The following is a 24,156-nucleotide window of genomic DNA, read 5'->3' as shown; positions in this document are numbered from 1 at the left end:
TCAGACTTTTGAACAAGAGATTATCAAAATGTTGGAAGAAGACTTTGTTCTTCCATCTAATCCAGTGCTATAATGACTTCTTTGTTGTGGGGGTGCTTTCTCAGAGATTGTTAAGAAACTCCCTTTTTAAGTGATTGCTTTAGAGCATGTTCCCAGACTTCCATACCAAACTAGAAGAAGTTTCTGGAGACGATGGGTGGGTGGGCTTAGTTGGTGAAGAATGCCCATACTCTGCCTGAACGGAGGGTTTGCTGCCTTCTTGCCTTTCATTGCTGTGATTTGTTAAAATCACCATCCCCATTTGATTAGGTCTGACAACGCTTTGCAGGTTTTTCTTCCAGTGATTAGTGATTCTGCAGTTTGATGAGTCACTCTCGCTTCTGTTTATAGATGAGGTGCAGTATATTCAGGCTGAGAAAAACAATAAGGGCACGATGGAGGCTGCCTCACTTTTTCTTAAGTTCCTATTGGAGCTCCAGGAAGAAGGCTGGTTCCGTGGCTTTTTGGATGCCCTTGCTCATGCAGGTTAGTTCATTATTCTTACAAATCAGAGTATGTTATTTGACTGTTTCAAAATGCTGTAAAAGTGAAATACTATTAATTTTGAGCTATCCCCATGTACTTCCTGTTTCTTAATCTGAGGCAATGTAAGGGATTATTTCAGTCAGATAATATAATTGCCTACCTGAAATATCCACAGGGAGCTACAGAGTGATTATTGGGAGAGTTTATTATTGGGCAAGTATATTAGAGATAAGATGAAAATACAAAAATTAGTTGCATTTCTGCACCATACACAAAAATAAACCCAAATTGGATTAAAAACTTAAATGCAAGACCCAAAAGCAGAAAATTCCTAGAAGAAAACATAGGAAGTAATTTCTTTGACATCAGCCACAGAAACATTTTTCTAGATTTGTCTCCTTTGGCAAGGGAAATAAAAGCAAAATTAAACTATTGGGACTACAACAAATAAAAAGCTTTTTTTACACAGCAAAGGAAACCATCAACAAAACAAGACAACCTACTGAATGGGAGAAGTTACTTGCAAATGACATATCCAATAAGAGGTTAATATCCAAAATATATGAAGAACTTCTACAACTCAACACCAAAACCCCCAAACAATTCAGTTAAAAAGTGGGCAGAAGATGTGAGTAGACATTTTTCCAAAGATAGCCAGATGGCCAACAGACACATGGAAAGATGCTCAACATCACTCATTATCAGAGAAATGCAAATCAGACCACAATGAGATAGTCCCTCACATCTGTCAGATTGGCCAAAATAAAAAAACACAAGAAATAATAATTATTGGTGAAGATATGGAGAAAAAAGGACCCTTGTGCACGGTTAGTGGGAATGCAAACTGGTTCAGCCACTGTAGAAAACAGTATGGAGGTATTCCAAATATTAAAAATAGAATTACTCTATGATCCTATAATTCCACTACTAAGTATTTACCCAAAGAAAACAAAAACACTAATTCAAAGGGATATATGCACCACTATGTTAATTGCAGCATTATTTACAATAGCCAAGATATGGATGCAAGTGTCCATTCATAGATGAATGGGTAAAGATGTAGTATATATACTATGGAATATTACTCAGCCATAAAAAAGAATGAAATCTTGCCATTTGCAACATGTATGGATCTATAGGGTGTAATGCTAAGTGGAATAAGTCAGGCAGAGAAAGACAAATAGCATATGATTTCACTCATAGGGGGAATTTAAGAAAGAAAACAAACAAAGAAAAAGATAAAAAATAGACTCCTAGATATAGAGAACAAACTGGTTGTTGCTAGAGGGGAAGTAGTTATGGGGAGGTGGGTGAAACAGATAAAGGGGATCGAGAGTACACTTACCGTGATAAGCACTGAGTGAGTAATGTATAGAATTGTTGAATCACTATGTTGTGCACCTGAAACTAATTTAACATTATAATTTTACTGAAATAAAAATAAAGCATAAAAATTAGTTGCATTTCTACGCACCAGAAGCAAATAGAAAATGTAGTCCAAAATGGATACCACTTACAATAGTCACAAAAGTTGTAATGTGTTTAGGACAAAACCTAGCAAAAATGTGTAAGGTCTGAATGGAGAAAATGATAAAGCGTTATTGAAAGATATTAAAGAAGTCCTATTGAAGTGGAGATATATACCCATGCACATTGAGAGGAAGACTTAATACCATAAAAATATCAGCTCTCTCAACATTGATATTTATATTCAGTACAATTGTTCTTCCTTCTCAGCCTTTTGACTAAAATCAAGTGTTATATTCAATACAACTTTAGTAAAAATACTACATGCTTTTTCATGCACTTGACAAATTTCTAAATTATTCTAAAATGTAAATGGAAGAATTATGATCTAAGAATAGGACATTCCTAAAGAAGAATTAAATAGGCTGGGGTTTCCTCTTCTAGATAACAAGATTTATTTTAGAGCCATTGAGGCATTGAGACAGCTTAACGTTGATCCTGGCATTGACCAACTGACCAATGAACTAGAATAGAGAGCCTTCAATTAAATTCCTGTATTTATGAAAACCTGATATATTTGAGACCACTTGAAAGGGAGGACCATTAGGAATGGAGGGACTTTTAATAAATTTCAGTATGCCATTATAGACAGAATGATGTTAAAAACCAAATAAACCCTAACTTACATACCCATGTAAAACAAATTTGTATTCCTTAGCTCATTCCATTCACACATACATACAAAATGAATTCACCAGAATTAAAGACTTAATTCAAAAAGGCAAAAATTTAACAATCGTAGAAAAGAATATAGAATAATAATTTATGACCTTGGGGTATAGCAGGATTTATGAAACGATACATTAAAGCATTATCCATAAAAGACAAATTGACGGGCGCCTGGGTGGCGCAGTCGGTTGAGCGTCCGACTTCAGCCAGGTCACGATCTCGCGGTCCGGGAGTTCGAGCCCCGCGTCAGGCTCTGGGCTGATGGCTCGGAGCCTGGAGCCTGTTTCCGATTCTGTGTCTCCCTCTCTCTCTGCCCCTCCCCCGTTCATGCTCTGTCTCTCTCTGTCCCAAAAATAAATAAACGTTGAAAAAAAAAAAAAAAGACAAATTGACAAATCTGATTACATTAAATTAAAAACATCTCTTTATCACAACACTAAAGAAAGTGAAAAAACAAATCACAAACTGGAGAGGATTAATAGATGAGATTAATAGATTCTAGATTAATATCTAGAATGTGTTAAAAAGGCTTTAAAATTAATTATAAAAAGAAAGAAAACATCCACAGGGCAAAAGTATGAAACCAACATTACAAAGAATAGGAAGTAGAAAAGGTTAATAAACATAAGAAAAGATTCTCAGCCCAATAGCAATTAGGGAATTGTGAATTAGGATAGCATTTTATTAACTACTAGATAGCAAAATTTAGGAAGTCCAACAAAGTTAAGACTTGGAGAGGATATTTAATCATGGGAAATCTTAAATGTCCCTATACAGAGTATAAATTAATACAAATATTTTGAAAAACAATTTGGCATCATCTTGTATGGGTCAACTCTCTTGTATCCCTCTATCCAAGAGTTTCACTCTTAAGTATGTGCCCTAGAAAAACTCACACATATATTCCAGAATACACATACAAGAATGGTGGTAGAACACTTGTAATAACAAAAGCAACCAACCAACCAACCAAAACTGGAAGCAACCCCAAAGTCTTTCAGGAAGAAAATAGATAAATAAATTCTACAATATTGACACTTGGCCCATTATACCTCAGTGAAAATGTATGAACACAGCTACACATGACAACACAGGTGAAGCTTAGAAATGTAATATTAAACTTTTTAAAAAGCAGTGAAAATTACATTTAGTAGGATATAATTATGAAGTTCCAAACAAGCTAAACTAAACATACATTAAGGAGTTAAACGTATGCTAGGCAACTATTCAAAAAAAATGAAGGGAGTGATACATCAAATACAGGATGGTAGTCTCTTTGCAGGGAGGGGAAAGGAGGGGTAAAAAGAAGTACACCCCCACAAAAGTCTTAGGAAACTCTAGTTGTTAAATTGGATAGTGGGTTCCCAAGTGTTCATTTTGTTGCAAGGTTCTTCCAAATAAAGAGAATGTGGGCTTTAGAGTGAGAAGCCTGGTGATTCTGTTTGAGAACCTTAGATTGAAGCATTCCTAGGTTACTACAGTTGGAGAGGTTTTTCTTTTCTTGGAGTAATGTAGAAGGCTAAGTTCCTTAGGGGTAGGAATTAAGATTTATGTTTCTTTTTGCCTTTGCACTGGGAAGATAATGATTGTATGATGTTTTGACTCCTTGGAAGATACAGAGGTTGTAGGTGAGATCCGTGGCACACTGTGGAAGGGAGATTTTATACTAAGACCGAATGTGAGACTTCACATTATCCTTAGCACTTTCTCCTAAGAGATAATAAATGTTGGAGGACCTAAAATGTTGGGTGCCTAAAATGAATATTGAGTTTTCTTTTTGAAAGATCTTTAATTATTCAGGTGGTTCACAGATACCTTTTGGGTTCTCTCACTGTACATTCAAACATGATTGTATGATGTTAATCTTCAAATATCTTTTAGTTGGTTTCATAAAAGCCCCTATTTTCTTCTTTTCAGGTTATTCTGGACTTTATGAAGCCATTGAAAGTTGGGATTTCCAAACCATTGAAAGGTTGGAGGAATATAGGTCACTGTTAAAGCGTTTACAACCAGAATTTAAAACTACAGTTAATCCAAAAGATATCCTTCCTGAAGTATCTAAATGTTTAATTAGTCAGGAATGTGAAGAAATTATGCAGGTAATTTAATTACTATATTTAATATAATTAATTAATTCGAATTAATTTAATATTAAATACTGAATTTGGGGGAAGTAATTTGAACATGGGAAATGTATTCTGTTTTCTCCACTGATTTAGACCCAAGAAAGATCATTGAAATCCACAAAAGTCCTCAATTCTAAGGCATAATTACCTAGAATAGTATTTTTAGTTGTGAACTGAATAATTTTTAATGTCACAGGTTTTTCAGGTTTGTCCTATTTTCAGTTAAAATTATTTTTGCGAATAATATTTTATGCAACTTTAAATAAAGTTGAACAGTTTAGCAAATAAAAAGAAAACCTATAGAGTCTAGTGGTTAAGCGTTCAGGCTTTGGACACAAATTTTGTTAGAATCCTAGTTTAACCACCTACTTGTGGTGTGATCTTAGGCAAGTTGCTTATTTTCTCTAAACCTCTTTTTTTTATGTATAAAATGGAAATAATGATAGTATCTTATTAGCATGATACTTTTATAAGGATTAAATGAGATTATATATATATATTTTATATTTTGTAAAATATTTATATATATTATGTATATATTGTATATATATTTATATATTATATATATTTATATTATATATATTATATATATATTTTATATATATATATGCTTATATATGCCTAGCATATAATCATAGATGCTCAATACATTTTAGTAACGATTAATAATAAAAATCATATAGGTCCCATTACCCTGAGAAAACCATTTGTTAATATTCTGTTATATTCTTCCAAATATCTCTTTATGCCAGTGTACCCTTATTTTGAATGGTTGTCAAATGCATTGTTTCCTAACATTGCTGCTGCTGATAGATACAGGGTCTCCAAGGAGGTGAGAACACCTGGCTTGACATAGTGATGCCACGTGTAAAGACAAGGACAAAGGAAAGGGTGTCTTAAAAGGCACTATGTTGGATGGGGCAAAAATGGTCATAAATCAGACCTACTGAACCATATTATACAATGGTTTTTAAATTAGTGCTTGAATTGATATTTGTTCAGATTTCCTTTCCATAAAAGGAAAACTTTTGAAATGATTGATTAACTTCAGTTGTCTTGCTTAGGTTTGTTCCAACAAGGGGCTGATGGCAGGTGCAGAGAAAATGGTTGAATGCTTTCTCAGATCGGACAAGGAAAACTGGCCCAAAACTTTGAAACTTGCTTTGGACAAAGAAGAGAGCAAGTTCAGTGAACTGTGGACTGTGGACAAAGGTAGGATATTCCAGGGAAGAGCTCTGAAGGGTAGGAGGGTCTGAAAACATGCTCCATCTTTCTCGTGGTTCTACTTAGGGCCTCTTTCATTCCTGTATTTCTCACTCACTGTCAGAGGCATTTTGCCCTTCAGAGACCCATGGCTACGTCTCGAGAGAGAGAGAGAGAGAGAGAGAGAGCAGCAGTGAGTTGAGTTCTGGTAGGTAAGTGGCTCCTTCCCTGCAGAAGTAATTTGGTTGTGTCTAACCCCTAAAATGGACCAGGGCAAACTGCTCTCATCCAGAATTAGCCCATCTGGTCCAAAGGATTTGGGGAAGGCAGAGTCTGAACTCACTCTCTGGGTTTAAATTATCAGAGAAATAGCTTTAAAATTATAGAATGAAAGGTTTGAACGCCAAGACTTGCCCCCTTTTCAGAGTAAAAGTCATAATACACATAGCCTGGTTGTCTTGCCTGGGAGCCATCAGGAACTAAGCCAGAACAGGACTGAAGAAAAGAGTGTGTTGTGATGAAATATCTGTGTTGTGATGAAACCATCATTTGGTTTCCCGAAGCTAACATCTTCTCAGAGCATTGTTTCAAAGTCTGAGTTTTCTAAACCATCTGAGTGTCTGGTCTTCGCTTTTCCTAGGTTTCTTTAAATCACAAGTTGTTCTGGAAAACGTCTATATAAATACACATCTGATTTCTTGGGTTAGGTCAAGAATGGAAGACATAAATACTTGCTAAATGTTGCTTCTCTAGTGTGCATGAGAATCTTCTGGGGATTTTGTTAAAGTGCACATTCTGATTTAGTAGGGACTCGAGAGCCTGCATCCCCAACAAGCTCTGGAAGTTGCTGGCCCATGTTCTACACTTTGAATAATAAAGTCCTAAATGGCATTGGAGTTCAGACTCCAAATTGAGACATCAAACTCAAAAAGATTCTTTTAATTGTTTTAGAAGGTGAAGCAAGTGGTTGTGCAAAATCTTAGCAGAAGTTGAAAATTTTACTATTATGACCTCTTTGTAGGACTTGTGCTGTCAAGACAATAATCAGATCAGATGAAGATTCTGAGGTGTTTTTTGGTCTCATACAGGTGCAAAGAATATTGACGTGAAAGTTCTTGAGGATGATGAAATGGAAACTTCTGACATACAGATTTTCTACAAGGAAGAATCTGAATGCCAGAATCTTAGTCAGAATTCATGTCCATCTTCAGGTACCCAGCATTGTTCTTTTCCATAATGGTGTTCTTTAGGTATTTTGTGTAGGGACATGTCTTCCAGTGCCAAAAGCCATAGTCTTTTTTTTTTTTTAATTTTCATTTTTGGGAGAGTGCAAGATGGGGAGGGGCAGAGAGAGGGGGACAGAGGATCCGAAGCCGGCTCTGCACTGACAGCAGTGAGCCTGATGTGGGGCTCGAACTCACAAACTGGGAGATCATGACCTGAAGTGAAGTTGGACGCTTAACCGACTGAACCAACCAGGCACCCCAGGGAAGAAATTCTGATTAATATTGAGTAGTGTTAGAAGAAAAGTGTGATTTGGGGCTAACACTACTGTAAGAAGAGAATTTACAGATTACTTTTGCAACCAAGTGATACCAGTTTTTTGTCATTTCTGAATAAAATCAACAAATGTAAGTTGCTTTAAATTTTTCTGATATGTAAAGGTCCTTAGCCTTTTAGAAATTTTCATTTTTTTAAAATAGGTTGGAGTCAATAGATAATTTCTAAGATCTTTTCTGGCAGTAACATTCTACATGCTTATCTGTTAGTGAGAAAAAGCCTCTGGTTATTCCTTGGAACTTCTGGTTCTGTTGAGAGAAGATACTATGTGAAAGCCTGCAGAATAATAAAGCATGATTGCTCATCAATATGAAATTGCTTTGGGAATTCAATGTTTACAGTTTGTTGCTTTTCAGAGACCTTGGAGGGATTTGTTGTTTTGTTCCTTGTAGCATTTCCTTTAACCCGTGGCCATCTGCTTGCTCTGAATTAGGCCATTCTTGCTTTAGTTTTCTCCTTACTAGATTTTGAGATTGTTTAAGAAAGAAATCTTTGTGGCTTTAAAGAAAAAAACAAAACAAAACTCTCGCCATTGGCACTTTGTCATTGATAGAGGATTCTGTACTTCACATCAATGGAGAAGCTAGAATGGTTAGCAAGAGGCAAGGATTCTAAATTTTCTCAAATGAGGCCCTTCTTGCTAAAGTCATAATTCCTGTCTATTTGATGATAGATAGCTATTTATTTGATTCCTCAGAGCAGTAACTATTTGGAAATTTTGTTCGTTTTGTGTTACAGAAGTCTCTCATATTTACACCCCAGTGAAGCCAAGAAATTACCAACTAGAGCTTGCTTTGCCTGCTAAGGAAGGAAAAAACACAATAATATGTGCTCCTACTGGTAAGTTGATTGCCACTGCTTACGTGGTTTGTTTCTGTGTTTGCTTCCTTTTTTTTTTTTTTTTCTTTATTGAATACTGGGACAAAATGGGCAAGTGTCAATATTTTCCTTGCTCCATATGTCTTTTGAGAAGACTGTCCCAGTAATAGAGTCTCCAGGTATTTTAAGGAACTTGAGGAAGAAAAAAAAAAGCCCCCCTTTTTAGTTTGCTTTATGCCTTGACTATTTATTTGCATGTTACCTAGGAAGTAACTTGATATTTTCATGTCCTGGTGTAAATTCTGCTGCAGTTAACCCATCCACATTCTCAGTTTACCAATCAGTGCAGTGGTTTGAGGGGAGCCAACAGTAATTACCTTTCTACAGAAATATTTTAGTATACTATTAGTTACACATTTTCTTTTTCTTTTTATGTTAAAAGGTTGTGGAAAAACCTTTGTTTCACTTCTTATATGTGAGCATCATCTTAAAAAATTTCCGCAAGGACAAAAGGGGAAGGTTGTCTTTTTTGCTGTTCAACTCCCAGTGTATGAACAGCAGAAATCTGTGTTCTCAAACTATTTTGAAAGACTTGGGTAGGTATAACAGTTGGTCTTGTTTCTCTCCTCTAGTTTCATGTAACTGGTGTGTTTTTAGCTTTGTTTAGTTTTTGGAAAGCCATGATTCAAAAATCGATAGTAGATTGAGCCTTTATATAATCTATATACAATTAATTTTTCATGGATTCAAGTCTATTTTGTTAGGTACACTTGAAATCCTAAACTCCTTTGGCTAGCTCTTACAGAGTGAGTAAATGACCTGAGATAAATTTTACATTTAAATGGCACATTTAATTTTTTAATGATTTCATAGCTTATTTAACATTACTCTTTAAGTAGTATTTTCTTTCTTAATGACTTGAAAGAATTAATACATGCTAGCAACAATTATAACTAGCTTGCATTTGTTGATCATTTACTATGTGTAAGGCTCTGTGCTAAGCACTTGTCTCCAGATTCCTTTCGGAGTTAGGAGAGCTTAATCAGTTGATGCTCTGATCTAGTGTTTTATATCTTTGTGGTTCCTCATTCACATTGTGGTTGGTAATAGGGAATTTCTGTCATTTCCCAGGTACAAAGTTGCAGGTGTTTCTGGAGCAACGTCTGAGAATGTCTCAGTGAAACAGATTGTTGAGAACAATGACATCATCATTTTAACTCCACAGATTCTTGTGAATAGTCTTAAAAATGGGACTATTCCATCACTCTCTGTCTTTACTTTGATGATATTTGATGAATGTCACAATACTGGTAAACACCATCCTTATAATATGATCATGTTTAATTATCTAGATCAGAAACTTGGAGGATCTTCAGACCCACTGCCTCAGGTATCTCCAGATTCAGATGGATTCCTCAGAAGAGCTATAACCTTGCTAAATCCTATTTACTTACTCTTATGACCAAATTAAGGATGTTCTTTTCAGGTGCTAAGTCCAGATTGTATAGCCTATTGGTTAATTTTGATTGATTGATTGATTCATTTATTCACTTAACAAACATGCCTCAGGCAAGCCCCCCACCCCCACCCCCGCCCTGTGTTATCCATTGTGCTAGGCACTGGGGATACAAATATAAAAAGACAGTCCTTGCTCTCAAACAGTTTAATTTCCTGGGGAGCCAAACATGTAAAAATTATGTCATAATGTATGGTGATGACACACTATGGAGATGGGTACAATCTGTAGTCAGAACAGAAGTGAAAACTCATGTGCTGTGAAAGTAAGGCAACACCCAATAGAAGTTAGGCAAAAGCTAACAAGAAGGTACAAATTAGATAGCTTGATGGTCTTCAGGAAAGTCTGCTGTGTGTCCAAAGGCACAGAGGTATGAGAGAGCATGGTGTGCCTGAGAGTCGAGAATTGTGAAGCTCTTCAATATTGTTTGAGTATAGAATGTGAAGTAGTAAATAGCAGTAGGTGAGGCAGAATGGGGATAGAGGGAATGATTGATAGAACAGGATGTCAGGGGAAACCAGAGGGTATGGGGTAAGTAGGCAGATATATGCATTAGTCCAGGAGAGTAGATGGGACATCATTTTTGGTGTCATCAGAGGTGAGGGTGTGAAAGGAGTCAAGACAGAGTAGTTCATAGATGGGGACAGGAAAGGTGGGGAATCCCTGGCATTTAATCTCTCTTTTCTCTTAAATGTAGGAGAGGCAGAGAGATTATTTGCTGGGAATAATCAAGATGGGAATGGAGGAGGGAGCTCGGGGTGCATGGAAAGGATTTGAAACAGGAATTGCTTGGTTACACTGGGGATCCAGATAAGGTTGGAAACCATGAATTTATAGCATGGTATACTAGTGTCACATCATATAAAGTTCTCTAGCCCTAATAACTACCTCTTTAGGAAGCACAGGTTAAAAGAAATTCAGCATGTACCCATAGACAAAATTCAGTAGCAATCACATTTTTTAAAATTTATTGTTTAATGTTTATTCACTTTTGAGAGAGAGACCAGGGGAGGGGGTCGAGAGAGAGAGGGGGAGAGAGAGAGAGTGAGAGACAGACAGACAGACATAGAATCCGAAGCAGGCTCCAGGCTCTGAGCTGTCAGCACAGAGCCTGATGCGGGGCTTGAACTCAACAGCAGTGAGATCATGACCTGAACCACAGTCGGATACCCAACTGACTGAGCCATCTAGGTGCCCCCAGCAATCACATTTCTTAAAGCTTCTTCTAGAAAAAAATTGGTGGTTCACTAGATTTCTTGCTAATGAGTCAGTTATTCAGTATTTACTGAGTGACTATTCAAGTAGAACTTAAATTGTTAGGTGACCATTAAGCTAAATTTTTTATAAATCTTGTTACTGAATTCACACAACTACCATTTTAAATAGCTGTTGTTTCCCAACTTTTAGAGACAGCTGACATGTGTCCCTGCATTGTTCAGGGACATGCAGCCAGTGTGACATGGTTGAGTTTAGAATGGAGTTGTGTCTGATTTCAGTCCCTTTCCTTTCAGTATGTTGTTCTACACATTATGGGGGACACAAGAGTAGAGAAGAGAAGTCCTTCCTTGAAAGGGTTTCCACTCTTGCTTTCTTTGCTGATTCATGTTCATCGGATGAGTTCCGACTTTTGCATTTATTCAGTGCTTTGCCTAATGGGGAGCTTTCCATTTGCAATGTCATGGAAAATATCAGAAAAAATAAATACTGTTCTTGCTCTTTATGGGAAATTAGTAAAAACAAAACAAAACAAAAAATAAAACCTGACTTTAACAGGAAAGAGTTGTATGCAGGATTGTGGAAATGGCAGGCAGTTTCCCAGCCATCTGATGATTTCCAATGCTCCTCACAGGTCATTGGGCTGACTGCCTCCGTTGGCATTGGGGATGCCAAAAGCACAGCAGAAGCTGTGGAATATATCTGCAGACTGTGTGCTTCTCTTGACACATCAGTGATAGCAACAGTCAAAGACAACTTGGAGGAACTGGAAGAAATTGTTTATAAGCCCCAAAAGTGTAAGTGGAATCCCATAGCATGCCTTTTAGGATTTTGTTACCCTCCGTGTTTCCTAGTTCAGAGCCATTCAGATGAATACTGAGTTTTTACCTTTTCCATTTAGTGGAAAATATTTAACCCCAAACTTGGGAAATAATTACATTTCACAGCTGTCTCCTTAGCTGAGCTGTATTCCAGGCAGTGGACAAACCTCAGGAGGGGACTGTCCTAAAATAAACATTCTTACTCTTCAGTTTGATAAAATTCTTTTTTTTGGTTTTGTATTTTTGATAAAGTTCTTATAAAGATACTAACAATGAGGCGTGATGAGAAAAATCACAGCATATAGGGGCGCCTGGGTGGCTCAGTTGGTTAAGCATCCAACTTCAGCTCAGGTCATGATCTCACAGTCTGTGAGTTTGAGCCCCGCATCAGGCTCTGTGCTGACAGCTCAGAGCCTGGAGCTTGCTTTTGATTCTGTGTCTCCCTCTCTGTCTGCCCCTCCCCCATTCACACTCTGTCTCTCTCTATCAAAAAATGAATAAATGTTTAAAAAATTTTTGTTTTAAAAATTAAAATCACAGCATGTAAATGGCTAAGAGCTGGGCTCAGCCCTTCCCTGTGTTGCATGCCTGAGGAGGAGACTGTGTGGTCATTCATTATTTGAGTATGGATCTGATGATTTGGGTTGAAAGGAAATTAATCTGAATTCATTGTATTTTTCCTCAGCAGATCAGTATTTGATTTTTTAAAAAAGATTTGAGTAGCAAATGTTTATTAAATTACAATGCTATACTGACCCAACAAGGAAGAGAGGAAGAGGAGACATATATACATTTCTCTTTGCTTTGGGGATAGTGTATGACTGTATAAGGCAGAACAAACAGACATGAGATAGCCAGAGAGGGGCAGTTAAGTTCCCTTCTGGGAGCTGCCTGTAAGGATTTTAGGGAAGGCACCTAATCTAAACTTTTTAGTATCAAGTACAAATTTCTTTAAAATCCAGTCCCTCTGCCCTCTGTGCTTCATCTCCTCCCCCTCCCATAAGCCCAACCTTGTCACATTCCTCTGGGCTCCTCAAGTGCATCGTGTGCTTTCTCCTTTCCTCTTCCCCTATTTACCCCACAACATTTCTTCCTCTGGAAGGATTAGAGATTCTTTTTCTTGTGCTCCATGATACCTTGCACATAGTTATTGTTATAGGACTTTACTGTGGTTATTTGGCTACACACATTTCTCCCCTAAGAACACAGACCTCTCTGGACCACAGAGTGTGTTCCTTTCAACTGTTTATCACCAGAACATGGCATATGGTAGCCAGGGAATAAGTTTCTGCTGAAACAATGCAATAATGAATTTTAGGAACAATGTGAACACTTCTGAGGGTTGGGTGGGAAAGGAGAAGATCAAAGAAGAGAGACTGAAAAAGTGTTGTATTTGCAGAGATAAGATTGATACCAGCCTTGTCAAAGTAGAGTTGAGTAATAAGAAAACCAGACTGAGAAGTCGGATTAGACCCAGACCATGAAAAATGAAGATGTTAGAATCTGTGCATTAAGCATTAGGGAGCTATTGCAAGGTTTCTGAAGATTTGATATATCGTTTAGACTACCTGCCTGTGAGCTTGGGGCCTTAGGTCTTACAGAAGAAGTAACAGAGACAGAGAAAGGTGTGCAGATGCCTACTTTGAAGTATGATGTGTTCTTCCTGAAAAATACTCACTTTACTCTGATGGCTCTAGTTTTCAGGAAAGTGGAATCACGGACCACTGACAGATTTAAATGCATCATCTCTCAGCTGATGAGGGAAACAGAGAGTCTGGCAAAGAGTATCTTTGACGAAATCGGTACCATAACTCTCGGTGAGATAAATCTCATTTTGCGTTTTCTCCACTTAGGAATAGCCATGTATTATTCCCTAGTGTCTTTTTGCATTCTCTTCAGTTCAGACAGTGTCAAGACTATATCAAGAGGTTAGCCTTCTTGATTATAGGTTATTGAGGAACCTTAAAATTCCTTCTTTAGTCTCATTTTTTTTAATCCAAAGTAAATCTGTGTTGACATACATACCTGAAAAATACCATATTTCAATCAATTCATGACTTTCTTTTTTTTTTTTTATTAAAAAAAATTTTTTTTTTCAACGTTTATTTATTTTGGGGACAGAGAGAGACAGAGCATGAATGGGCAAGGGGCAGAGAGAGAGGGAGACACAGATTCGGAAACAGGCTCCAGGCTCTGAGCCATCAGCCCAGAGCCCGACGCGGGGCTTGAACTCACGGACTGTGAGATCATGACCTGGCTGAAGTCGGATGCTTAACCGACTGCGCCACCCAGGCGCCCCAATTCATGACTTTCTTAATCTCCACAATTAGCTTTCTGTTCTTCCTACTTATATGAAAATATAAATTCCCTATTTATATGAAACCACCATTTCCCTGATGGATCAGATTGAAACAGGAGGTGACCTTTGATTCTTTGTTCTTCTGAGACTTTCTCACGAAGTCACCCAAGTTCTCTTCTTCTCTTTTGTTCTTTCATTCATTTACCAGATATTCATTGTGCTAGCTAATGGGAATAACAAGATTAAAGACATAGTCCCAACCTCGGGGAACTCACAGTCAAATAATGAGAATCAGATGCAGGGGGCTTCCACACAGCGGGGCAGAGGTACACACTGGGTGCCTTGGGAGCACGTTGGGAACTTTGGCCTAGAGTGGGCTGCAGGGAAAGCTCTCTGGGATGGGATGATGCCTGAGACAATCTTGAAGCTTGAGGCCAAGTTAAGAAAGAGACAAGTGAGATTGAAAAGGTGTCAGGCATTGAAGGAAGGGAATGTTTTAGGAACGGCAAGCATCTCATGGTACTCGTAATATATGAGTAGTAGAAAGGAGTGAGTAGAGAGAGGCAGGGGCCAGACAGGGAAAGACTTGGTAGGACTGAGTTTGACTTTCTCCTAAAAGCAGTGCAAAGCACCTGAAGATTTTAAACTGATGGGTGAGGTGATAAGGATACCAGTGAACAAAGAGGGCCAAACAGAGGCAGTCAAGACAGGTTGGTAGAGGGAGGAGGCTTGTGCAGAGCCCTGCAAACAGGAAGTATTCAGATTTCATGGCCAGCTGGCTTCGGATGGGAGTTGGGGTGACTTCCACTGGGCTTCTGGCTTGTGCACTTGTAGGTACACCGGTGGGTAGTGCTGCTTCCACCACTAGGAGCAGCTCTGGAGATGCTGAATTTGTGAGTTCACCTTTTTCACACTTACTTTACTTTTTTTTCTCTTCTCTTTTTCTTTCACAGCTTGCTTTAGGACTTAATCTCACAGCTGGCTGGCTGGCTTACCCACCCCTACTCATTTCTCCATTCAACCCGCCATTACCTGGTTGGTCTTTCTGAAATACCAGTTTGATTGTGTCAGTATCCTGCTTGAATCTGTCTGCCTTACAAGAAAAGCCCTCTAAGCCTCTGACCTGCCAGTCTGATCCATGCCTGCACACTCTGGTTCTACTTATCTTTCCAGTTTTATCTGCCACTCCTTCCATACTTGAATCTTTTGATTTAGCAGTTCCTTGAACATGCTCATTCACTCATCATTCACCTGGTCCTAGGCCATATGCCAGGTGATGGGAATATAACATGGACCCTGAGATACAGCTCCTGCCCTTGTGGTATTTCCAGTGTAATGTGTAAGGCCAAAATTAGATAAGTAATAATAAAACAACAGGATAGGGGTAGGTGGGTGGTGGTGGTAAGGTGTGTTTCAGGCAGAGGAAACAGTGTGTGCAACAGCCAGGAAAGTGGAGCAAGTATGTGGATTTCCATTAGTCTTGTCAACTGCTGGAGATAAGAATCAGAAACAGGCAGGGGTGCCTGGGTGGCTCAGTCAGTTAAGTGTCTGAGCTCAGCTCAGCTCAGCTCATGGTCTCACAGTTTGTAAGTTCAAGTCCCGTGTCAGGTTCTGTGCTGACAGCTCAGAGCCTGGGGCCTGCTTCAGATTCTGTCTCCCTCTGTCTCTGCCCCTCCCCTGCTCACACACTGTCTATCTCAAAAATAAATAAATATTTTTAAAAATTAAAAAAAAAAAAAAAGAATTAGAAGTAGTCAGAGACTAGATCACAGAGGATCCTGGGAGCCGGGTAGGATCTGGCCAGAGGAATCCACTAAAGGCTTTTAAGCAGTCGGGTAGCATAGTGTCTCTTCTGCAGTTTTGCGAACCCACTCTAGCTGCTGAGTGGGCAGTGGATTGGAGGGAACAAAGCAAGAAGTAGGGAGACGAGTTAAGAGGCTGTCACATTATCCAGGAACATTATGATGTGATTAAACTGGGGAAGTAGCAGAAGGGCAGAGAGACATGAATTTCTACCTTCTTATTCCTCCCACCTCTAATTCTCTACCTCCACCTTTTCCCCAGTCCATATCCTATCAGCAGTTCATTTCCCCATTGCTTAACTCATTTTCACACCCACCCGTGTTCAAGAAATACTTATTAATTCATCTGGCCACCGTTTATAGTTGGGGCTGGGAAAGAAGCATGTCAGTGCTACTTGTCTGAGTAGCCTCCTTTGTTCCTCCTGTTAAACACGAAAGGGTGGGAGGAGAAATTTAACCCAGAAATATAGCTCTTGCCTGTGAGTTTTATTATACTGTGCTCTTAACAGGGAGACCTGGAGATTCAATCCCAGAGTAACTTACAGACTGAGCTGCTTGAGATCAGGCTTCGGTCTTCTACATCCTTTTACCCCCAGGACCCTGCACAGAGCCTGGACCACAGGATATGCTCAATGTTTAGACCAAGCAACTGAGATGAGGCATAGCTTAGGAGATGCACACATACAGAAGCATCCATGACAAGCTCTTTGCTCAGCCCTGTGAGTGATGCTGTGGAGATCAGATGACTTCAGTTTACAGCAAGGCAGAATAGACTGTGTTGAGTTCTTTCTCTTCTGCTTTTAAATATCCTCCTGATGAAGCTCATGAGACCTGTTATTTTTATTCACTACTTCATTTTTAGAAGCAAAGTTAGATATCTTCATGTCCATTGTTTTACTTCTGGGCTGCTTTGGTTGTTAGCTCACAAAGCTGGTAAGATTTGGGTATCAGACACACCTGGATTTGCATTCCTGCACTCCCCCATGTACTAGCTGTGTCACTTTGGATAAACTACTTTGCTTTTCTGAGCTTTGGTTTCCTCACCTGTAAAATGTAACCTCTACCTTACAGATTTGTGAAAATGAAATAAGGAGTACTTTGATTTCTTGGTGCAGAGAGTATTCAGTAAGCAATCATATGCAAACACAGATATACTGCTGCTGAAAACTATTTCAGGAGGAATATTCTGTTTACAGAGAGTAAGAAAAAAATTAGGTGGGGGGCACCTCGGTGGCTCAGTTGGTTAAGTGTCCAACTTTGGCTCAGGTCATAATCTCGCGGTTCGTAGCCTGGACAGCTCGTAGCCTGGAGCCTGCTTCAGATTCTGTGTGTCCCTTGCTCTCTGCCCCTCCCCTACTCATGCTCTCTCTCTCTCAAAAATAAATTAACATTTAAAAAAACTTAAAATACATTTTTAATAAAAAAAAGAAAATTAGAGGGTGAGGCATGCTTAGAACTTTAAATGACTGATCATATGGCATAATGAAAACCTTTTTCTTCTTCCAGAAGGTATATCTCAAATTCGAAATCGGGAATTTGGAACGCAGAAATATGAACAATGGATCGTTACTGTTCAGAAAGCATGCACGGTGTTTCAATTGCCTGACAAAGATGAAGAGAGCAGGATTTGTAAAGCACTGTTTTTGTACACTTCCCATTTGCGGGTATGTGACTTCTTTCCAAAAGTGTATTTTAGTTTTAGCACCTAACTGGGAGCTTTGCTCTGGTAGCTGAGAGAACATCAACTTTTCACCCTGTTTCAAGAGCTCGCTTAGGAACTTTCCAAAAGGTTCCTATGAAGCAAACTTTAAAGTTACCCCATTTAGCATCTTCTCTGCCTACTGAAACTTAATACTAGTAGAAACAGGATGGAAACAAAGGCTGGGATTCTATGCCATGCCTCTAGCATTGCTATGATTGACATGATTGAAAGAAATTGGGGGATGATGACCATTATTGTAGATATGTGATTGGTGACAGTCATCTTGAAAGTTCATTAGGTAACTCCTGCTACCTTATCTTGAGCATATGTTTTCTTACCTTTGGCAAAGCCACAGGCTCAGAAATCCAGAGTCTTTGGTTGCTTACTGGTTAACCAAGAAGTTGAGAAACAACCATCACCTCTGCTCATCATGCCATTGAAAGTATTTAAAAATGCACTCAGTCTGTATGCATTTTTGGAATTTAATGAATTTAGTTGAATATTTGGTGTAGGTGGTCAGCACCATCATTCTGAACAGGTGCAGTTGCAATTCAGTGATGGCTTTGGGTGTATGAAGAGATTAAGTCGAATGTCTGAATCATGAGGCAAGTTGATGTGGAAATTGATTTGCTCTTGTTCTTTAATCTTTGACATGGATTTTTCTTGTAATTTCCTCTTTCTCTTCCAAGGTGGAATTCTAAATTCAAAATGATCCTAATTAATGTATGATTCTAGCTAATTCAGATTTTTAAAACAATATTTGGTTCAAAGGTTTTATTGCAGTTCCATTGGAGCCATTCATCTTAAAACTAAGTTGGAATAGATTTGAGAAAAGTTTATTTTGCCCTTCCCCTACTCACGCTAAGTACAGCTAATTGAATTTTAGTACAGTGAATGCATTAGGCATTGGAGACACACTGAAACCCAGTTTTCATTTTCAACAGAAATATAATGATGCCCTCATTATCAATGAGCATGCGCGAATGAAAGATGCTCTGGACTACTTGAAAGACTTCTTCACCAACGTCCGAGCGGCAGGATTTGATGAGATTGAGCAAGATCTCACTCGGAGATTCGAAGGTGGGTGGTGTTTCTAGAGGAGGAAGCCATTGGAACCTGGTGACTCCAGTGGCAGCATACTTACATTGCGTTATATTTAGTGTGCAGTGATGCTCAGGGAGTTGTTCCGGGCTCAAGAAGATCTTATGTAGATAGGGCTATGAATCATCAGTGAAATCTGGTACTTAAGGAAAAAAATCCGTTGCTTAACATTATTTCTTCTTGTTAAGAAGTAAAATAGGATTTGCGAAGTATATATCCCATAGAAATTATAATAGGTAGTAGCATTTTTTTTGGTTTAACTTTTAGTAATTTTACAAAGGTTTAAAGATAAAAAAAAGTGTTCAGTGTTAATCAGCATACTATAATTTATATGTACTTCTATACAGAAGAAAACCAAAATCGCCCATAATCCTACTGCTCTCATATTTAGAAAAATATAGGAAAATTTTAAATGAAAAGTAAGTCCTTCTCCCTCTCTCTCATTTTGGCTTGTAGGAAAGTATTTAGTATACATATGTGTAGCTCAGTGGTGTGCTGCTAAACATTGGGGAACCAGCTCTCTGGGGCAAAAATAAATATGCATTTATTGCTACATTTAATGTTACATTAAAGCAGTGGTTATTGCTCTTAAAATTCTGGTCAAGGATTGAGAGATTAACTACTTGAACTCTAGCTAATGGTCACAGTGTGTTCTAAATTTCTAGAATTTGTAAGCCATTTATAGAATGTTCCCCTTTTGCAGAAAAGCTGCAGAAACTGGAAAGCGTTTCTATGGATCCCAGCAATGAGAACCCAAAACTCAAAGATCTCTGCTTCATCTTGCAAGAGGAGTACCACTTAAACCCAGAGAGCAGAACCATCCTCTTTGTGAAAACCAGAGCACTTGTGGATGTAAGCTTCTTTCTTCTTGTGGATTACACATCGACCTAGCACCGTTTTATTGAAAAGATTGTCCTTTCCTCACTGCTCTGTAATCAGGCACCTGTATATGTGTGGGCTGTTTCTGGGCTATTCTGTTCTGATTATCTCTTTGTTTATCCTTATATTAATACCTCACTGTTTTGATCAATAATTTCTAGTAAGTCTTGGTACCTGTAGAGCAAGGACTTCATATTTTTTAAAAATTTTTGGTCAATTTAAAAAATCATAACCATTCTCTGGGCACGTAGTGGTATCTTCCTAGAGTAAATGTTCATTTTACTATATTTGCATCTCAACTAATGCAGTTGGACATTTCTCCATAAACTGATTAGACGTCCATATATCTTCTTTGGTGAAGTGTCTCTGCACATCTTTTGCCCATTTTAAAATAGGATCTGATTGGGTTGTTAACATATTATTGTTGAGTGAAAGTTTTTAAAGTTTATTCTGACAAAAAAGTCCTCTGTGAGAAATGTGATTTGTATATATTTTCTTCTGGTCTGTTAATTCTCTTAACAGTATCTTTTATAGATTGAAACTTTTAACTTTTTACAAAGCCTAGTTTATCAATTTTTTCTTTTTGTGGCTTGTGCTTTTGGTATTGTACATAAGAACTCTTTGTTTACCCAAGATCACAAAGATTTTCTTTGTTATCTTCTCGAAGGTTTATAGTTCTGCATTTTACATTTAGGTCTACAATCTATTTTGAGTTATGGGTTGAGATGCTTTTTTTCTTTTTTTATGTGGATAGCTAATTATTGCAGCTCTATATGTTGAAAAGACCGTCCTTTTTCCATTGAATTGCCTTTGTAACTTAAAAAAAAAAATCAGTTGACTGTATTTATATAGGTCTATTCTGGATTCTTGATTCTGTTCCATTCATCTATATCCATCTATCCTTTAACCCATCCCATACTGTCTTGATTAGCTTTATATAGTGTGAGTCCTCCAACTTTTTTCCTTTTTTCAAAATTGTTTTAGCTATCTTCCTTTGCTTTTCCATTTATATTTTAGAATAAGCTCATTCACATGTATGAAAAAATCTGCTGGAATTTTGAATGGAATTGCATTGAATCAACAGATAAAATTGGGGAGAAGAAACATCTTAAAAATATGGAGTCTTCGAATGCATGACCATATTATCTCTCTTTCTTCATTTATATAGGGCTTCTGTATTAGTATCTGTATTACTGCTGATAAAAAATTACCTTAAAACTTAGTGACTGGTAGTAACAAACATCTATTATCTTATAATACCTATGGATCAGGAGTCTAGAAACCACTCAACTGGATGTTTCCGGCTCAGGCTCTCCCAAGGCTGTAGTCATCTTAAGGCTTTACTTGAGAGGCTCAACTTCCAACCTTAGCCTACATGGCTACCAGCGGGCCTCAGAATCTGTGCTTGTGAGCTCACTCATGTGGGCCTTTCCACAGAGTTGCCTCCGAGAATGACAGCAGACCTCCTCTAGAGTGAGTGATCGGAGAGAGACTGAGAGAGTGAGCCTAATGTGGAAGTCGTAGTCATTTTATAAGATCAACTTGGAAGTGATCATGTCTGCCATGTTTTTATTCATTAGAAGCATGTCAGTGAGTTCAGTTCATACTCAAGGGGATTACACAAGGATCTGAAGACCAGGGCGAGAGATCATTGGGAACCATCTGACGGGCTACCTACCACATCTTTGGTTTCTTTTATCACTGTTTCATTGTTTTCACATATAGATTCTGCACGTGTTTTGTTAGACTTACACCTAAGTGTCAGTTTTTTAATGCTGTTGTATTGTACTTAGTTGCTTGTTGCTGGTGAACAGAAATACAACTGACTTCTGTATATTGATCTTATGTCCTGAGATCTTGGTAAATTCACTATTCTACACATTCACTATTCTGAGCATTGCTTTTCTTCATTTAAAAAATATCTTAGAGATATTTTTTTGTGTATATTTTGTGTCAGATCACAAAGGTCTTAACCACTACAGTTAATTATTGCATAGAATTCAGTGCCAAAAAGCATTTATTCTCAGGTTTGTCAGAAAACTGTTCACTAACTTAAAGGTTTTTTTTTTTCTTCTTGCAGTATTTCAGTATTAATACAGATTTTATACAAATAGTGTCCAACTGATAATTGCTTTTGATTTTCAGGCTTTGAAGAAATGGATTGAAGAAAATTCTGAACTCAGCTTTCTAAAACCTGGCATATTGACTGGACGGGGCAAAACAAATCAGAACACAGGTACTTATATATAATGAATTAGAGTTAGTATACTATATATATAAGAATATTTATAATATATTCAAATTCTTTTCTAATACTTATATCAGTCTGGAGAAGTAAAACCAGTAGGAGGTTGTACACACATACATATATACATATATGTGTTTATGTGTGAAACACATATGTTCACATATGGGAGTTAGCATACATACATAGTTGGACTGGCAAAGGAAGTCTGAAATCCATAGAGCAGGTGGTCAGGAGCAGGCCTGACCTCCACAGGCGTGAACTGTTTCGAGTCTCTGAGCTCAGGAACTGATGCCGAAGTCCTCTTTCAAAGGGCTGATTGTGGGTCAGGCCAACCAAGGTTGAAACGTCTTTCACAACTTAAATGTCAAGTGATTAGGAACTTTCTTTTTTAATGTTTATTTATTTTTTGAGAGAGAGAGAGAGAGACAGAGCAAGAGCAGGGGAGGAGCAGAGAGAGAAGGAGACACAGAATCCGAAGGAGGGTCCAGGCTCTGAGCTGTCAGCACAGAGCCCGATGCAGGGCTCTAACTCACGAACTGTGAGATCATGACCTGAGCTGAAGTCAGACACTTAACTGACTGAACCACTCAGGCACCCCTGATTAGGGACTTTAATTACATCTGCAAATTCCCCTTACAAAAACACCTAGATCTGTTACTAGGTACTATAGTTCAGCCTAGCCAAGTTGACACATCAGAAAGCCATCACAATGCTCAAATGCCAAAAATTTGTAGACATTGCTTCTTCCCATATATCTGGTGGGAAAAACCAGTTATTTTTTATAATATTGTTTGAGCATGTCACTCTTTTTCTCCAATTCTCAACCAGTAGATTAAGATAAGCTGGAAATAGAAATGTTCTGTTTTTATTTTATTGTTTTTTACTATTGATGCTTTTATGTGTATTATATATTTTACAATTAAAAAAAAAGGTCAGGGGCACCTGGGTAGCTCAGCCAGTTGAGCGTCTGACTCTTGATTTCGGCTCAGGTCATGATCTCACATTGCGTGAGTTTGAGCCCCGAGTCGAGCTCTGTGCTGACAGCGTGGATACTGCTTGGGATTCTCTCTTCCTCTCTCTGACCCTCCCCTGCTCACTTCCTTGCTCTCTCTCAAAATAATTAAATAAACTTAAAAAAAAAAAAAAGAAAAAGCTCAAGCAGACAATCCTGATATCTAGCTAGGGTGGTTGAAGCATGAAAGGATGCCTCTGTTATTATCCAAGAAGATCTAGTGTGACCAGCCCCCACCTGACATTCTTGCAGCTGTGCTCCCCACCCTCAGTGACCAGCAGGGACTGGTCTTCACTTCCTTCCTCCTGTTTAGTTTTGTTTATAATAAGCAGTCCCCATCCTGTCAGTCCTCACTCATCACTCTTGCACTTATACAAAGTTTAAACTTCATGAATCTGAAAAGTAAATGCAGATTTTGAAAATTTAGCTTACCAAATGAAGTCCAATGCCAAATTATGGCACTTGGAATTTAAAGTTCTCTGCAATTTGATTCCTACATGAGTTGTTTTTCAAACTTTGTTATTTCTTCACAAATAGGCACTCAAAATATTTTCTTGTTTATTCATTTATCCATCCATCATCTATCTATCCATCATCCGTCCATCCATATTTGTTTGGAAATGGTACTCTGTACCAGTCATTGTGCTTATCCAAGTGGCCTTCCCCAACCTCCTAAGACTAGTTGAGGTGTCTCTCCTTCCCATCCCATAGATCCACTCTGCCTCCATTTCACTGCTCATCACATTGAATTATGGCTTCCTATTTATATTCTTCTTCTATGAGATCCTTATAGGTAAAAATGGACCTTTTAACCATTATATTTTTAGCTAACAAACTAGAATTGCTGAGTAAATGTTTGATGAAGAAATGGGTGAATGTTTTGGCCTTAAAATATATCTGCAGATTTTGGCTGCCAACTTTTATGAATTCTATTAACTCAGAGGTGGAGACCATTGAAATTCTTTTTCTTCATAGTATATCCATGACTGAGAACTGCACACTCTTAGGGTCTCAGACTTAAATTCAGGCCTGGTTCTGCCACTAACTAGGCTGTCAGTTTATCAGACTTCCAAAGTCTTAAGGTCTTCATCTGTAAAGGGGAGTTACAACACTTTCCACATCAACCAAAAAG

At 38.1% G+C, this 24,156-nt stretch overlaps 1 protein-coding gene across 3 annotated transcripts in view; it reads left to right on the top strand.

Annotated features, from left to right (window-relative positions):
- Nucleotides 1–24,156, top strand: part of DDX58 (DExD/H-box helicase 58) — a 38,484-nt gene that overhangs the window by 5,875 nt on the left and 8,453 nt on the right. Inside the window, exons 2-14 of one of the 3 annotated variants that reach the window (XM_043565840.1) lie at nucleotides 391–525; nucleotides 4,639–4,820; nucleotides 5,912–6,059; nucleotides 7,139–7,261; nucleotides 8,349–8,450; nucleotides 8,872–9,025; nucleotides 9,561–9,819; nucleotides 11,795–11,957; nucleotides 13,679–13,798; nucleotides 17,589–17,746; nucleotides 18,729–18,864; nucleotides 19,589–19,737; nucleotides 21,910–22,000. In XM_043565840.1, the coding sequence (XP_043421775.1) occupies nucleotides 391–525; nucleotides 4,639–4,820; nucleotides 5,912–6,059; nucleotides 7,139–7,261; nucleotides 8,349–8,450; nucleotides 8,872–9,025; nucleotides 9,561–9,819; nucleotides 11,795–11,957; nucleotides 13,679–13,798; nucleotides 17,589–17,746; nucleotides 18,729–18,864; nucleotides 19,589–19,737; nucleotides 21,910–22,000 (1,920 nt within the window). Of the gene's footprint in view, nucleotides 1–390; nucleotides 526–4,233; nucleotides 4,350–4,638; nucleotides 4,821–5,911; nucleotides 6,060–7,138; nucleotides 7,262–8,348; nucleotides 8,451–8,871; nucleotides 9,026–9,560; nucleotides 9,820–11,794; nucleotides 11,958–13,678; nucleotides 13,799–17,588; nucleotides 17,747–18,728; nucleotides 18,865–19,588; nucleotides 19,738–21,909; nucleotides 22,001–24,156 lie in introns of those variants that run through there. The other 2 variants (XM_043565843.1, XM_043565842.1) reach the window with 2 other exon arrangements.

The sequence above is a fragment of the Prionailurus bengalensis genome, chromosome D4, assembly GCF_016509475.1.
Source record: "Prionailurus bengalensis isolate Pbe53 chromosome D4, Fcat_Pben_1.1_paternal_pri, whole genome shotgun sequence".
Taxonomy (NCBI): Eukaryota; Metazoa; Chordata; class Mammalia; order Carnivora; family Felidae; genus Prionailurus; species Prionailurus bengalensis.
This window is presented reverse-complemented; position numbering and strand designations above follow the sequence as displayed.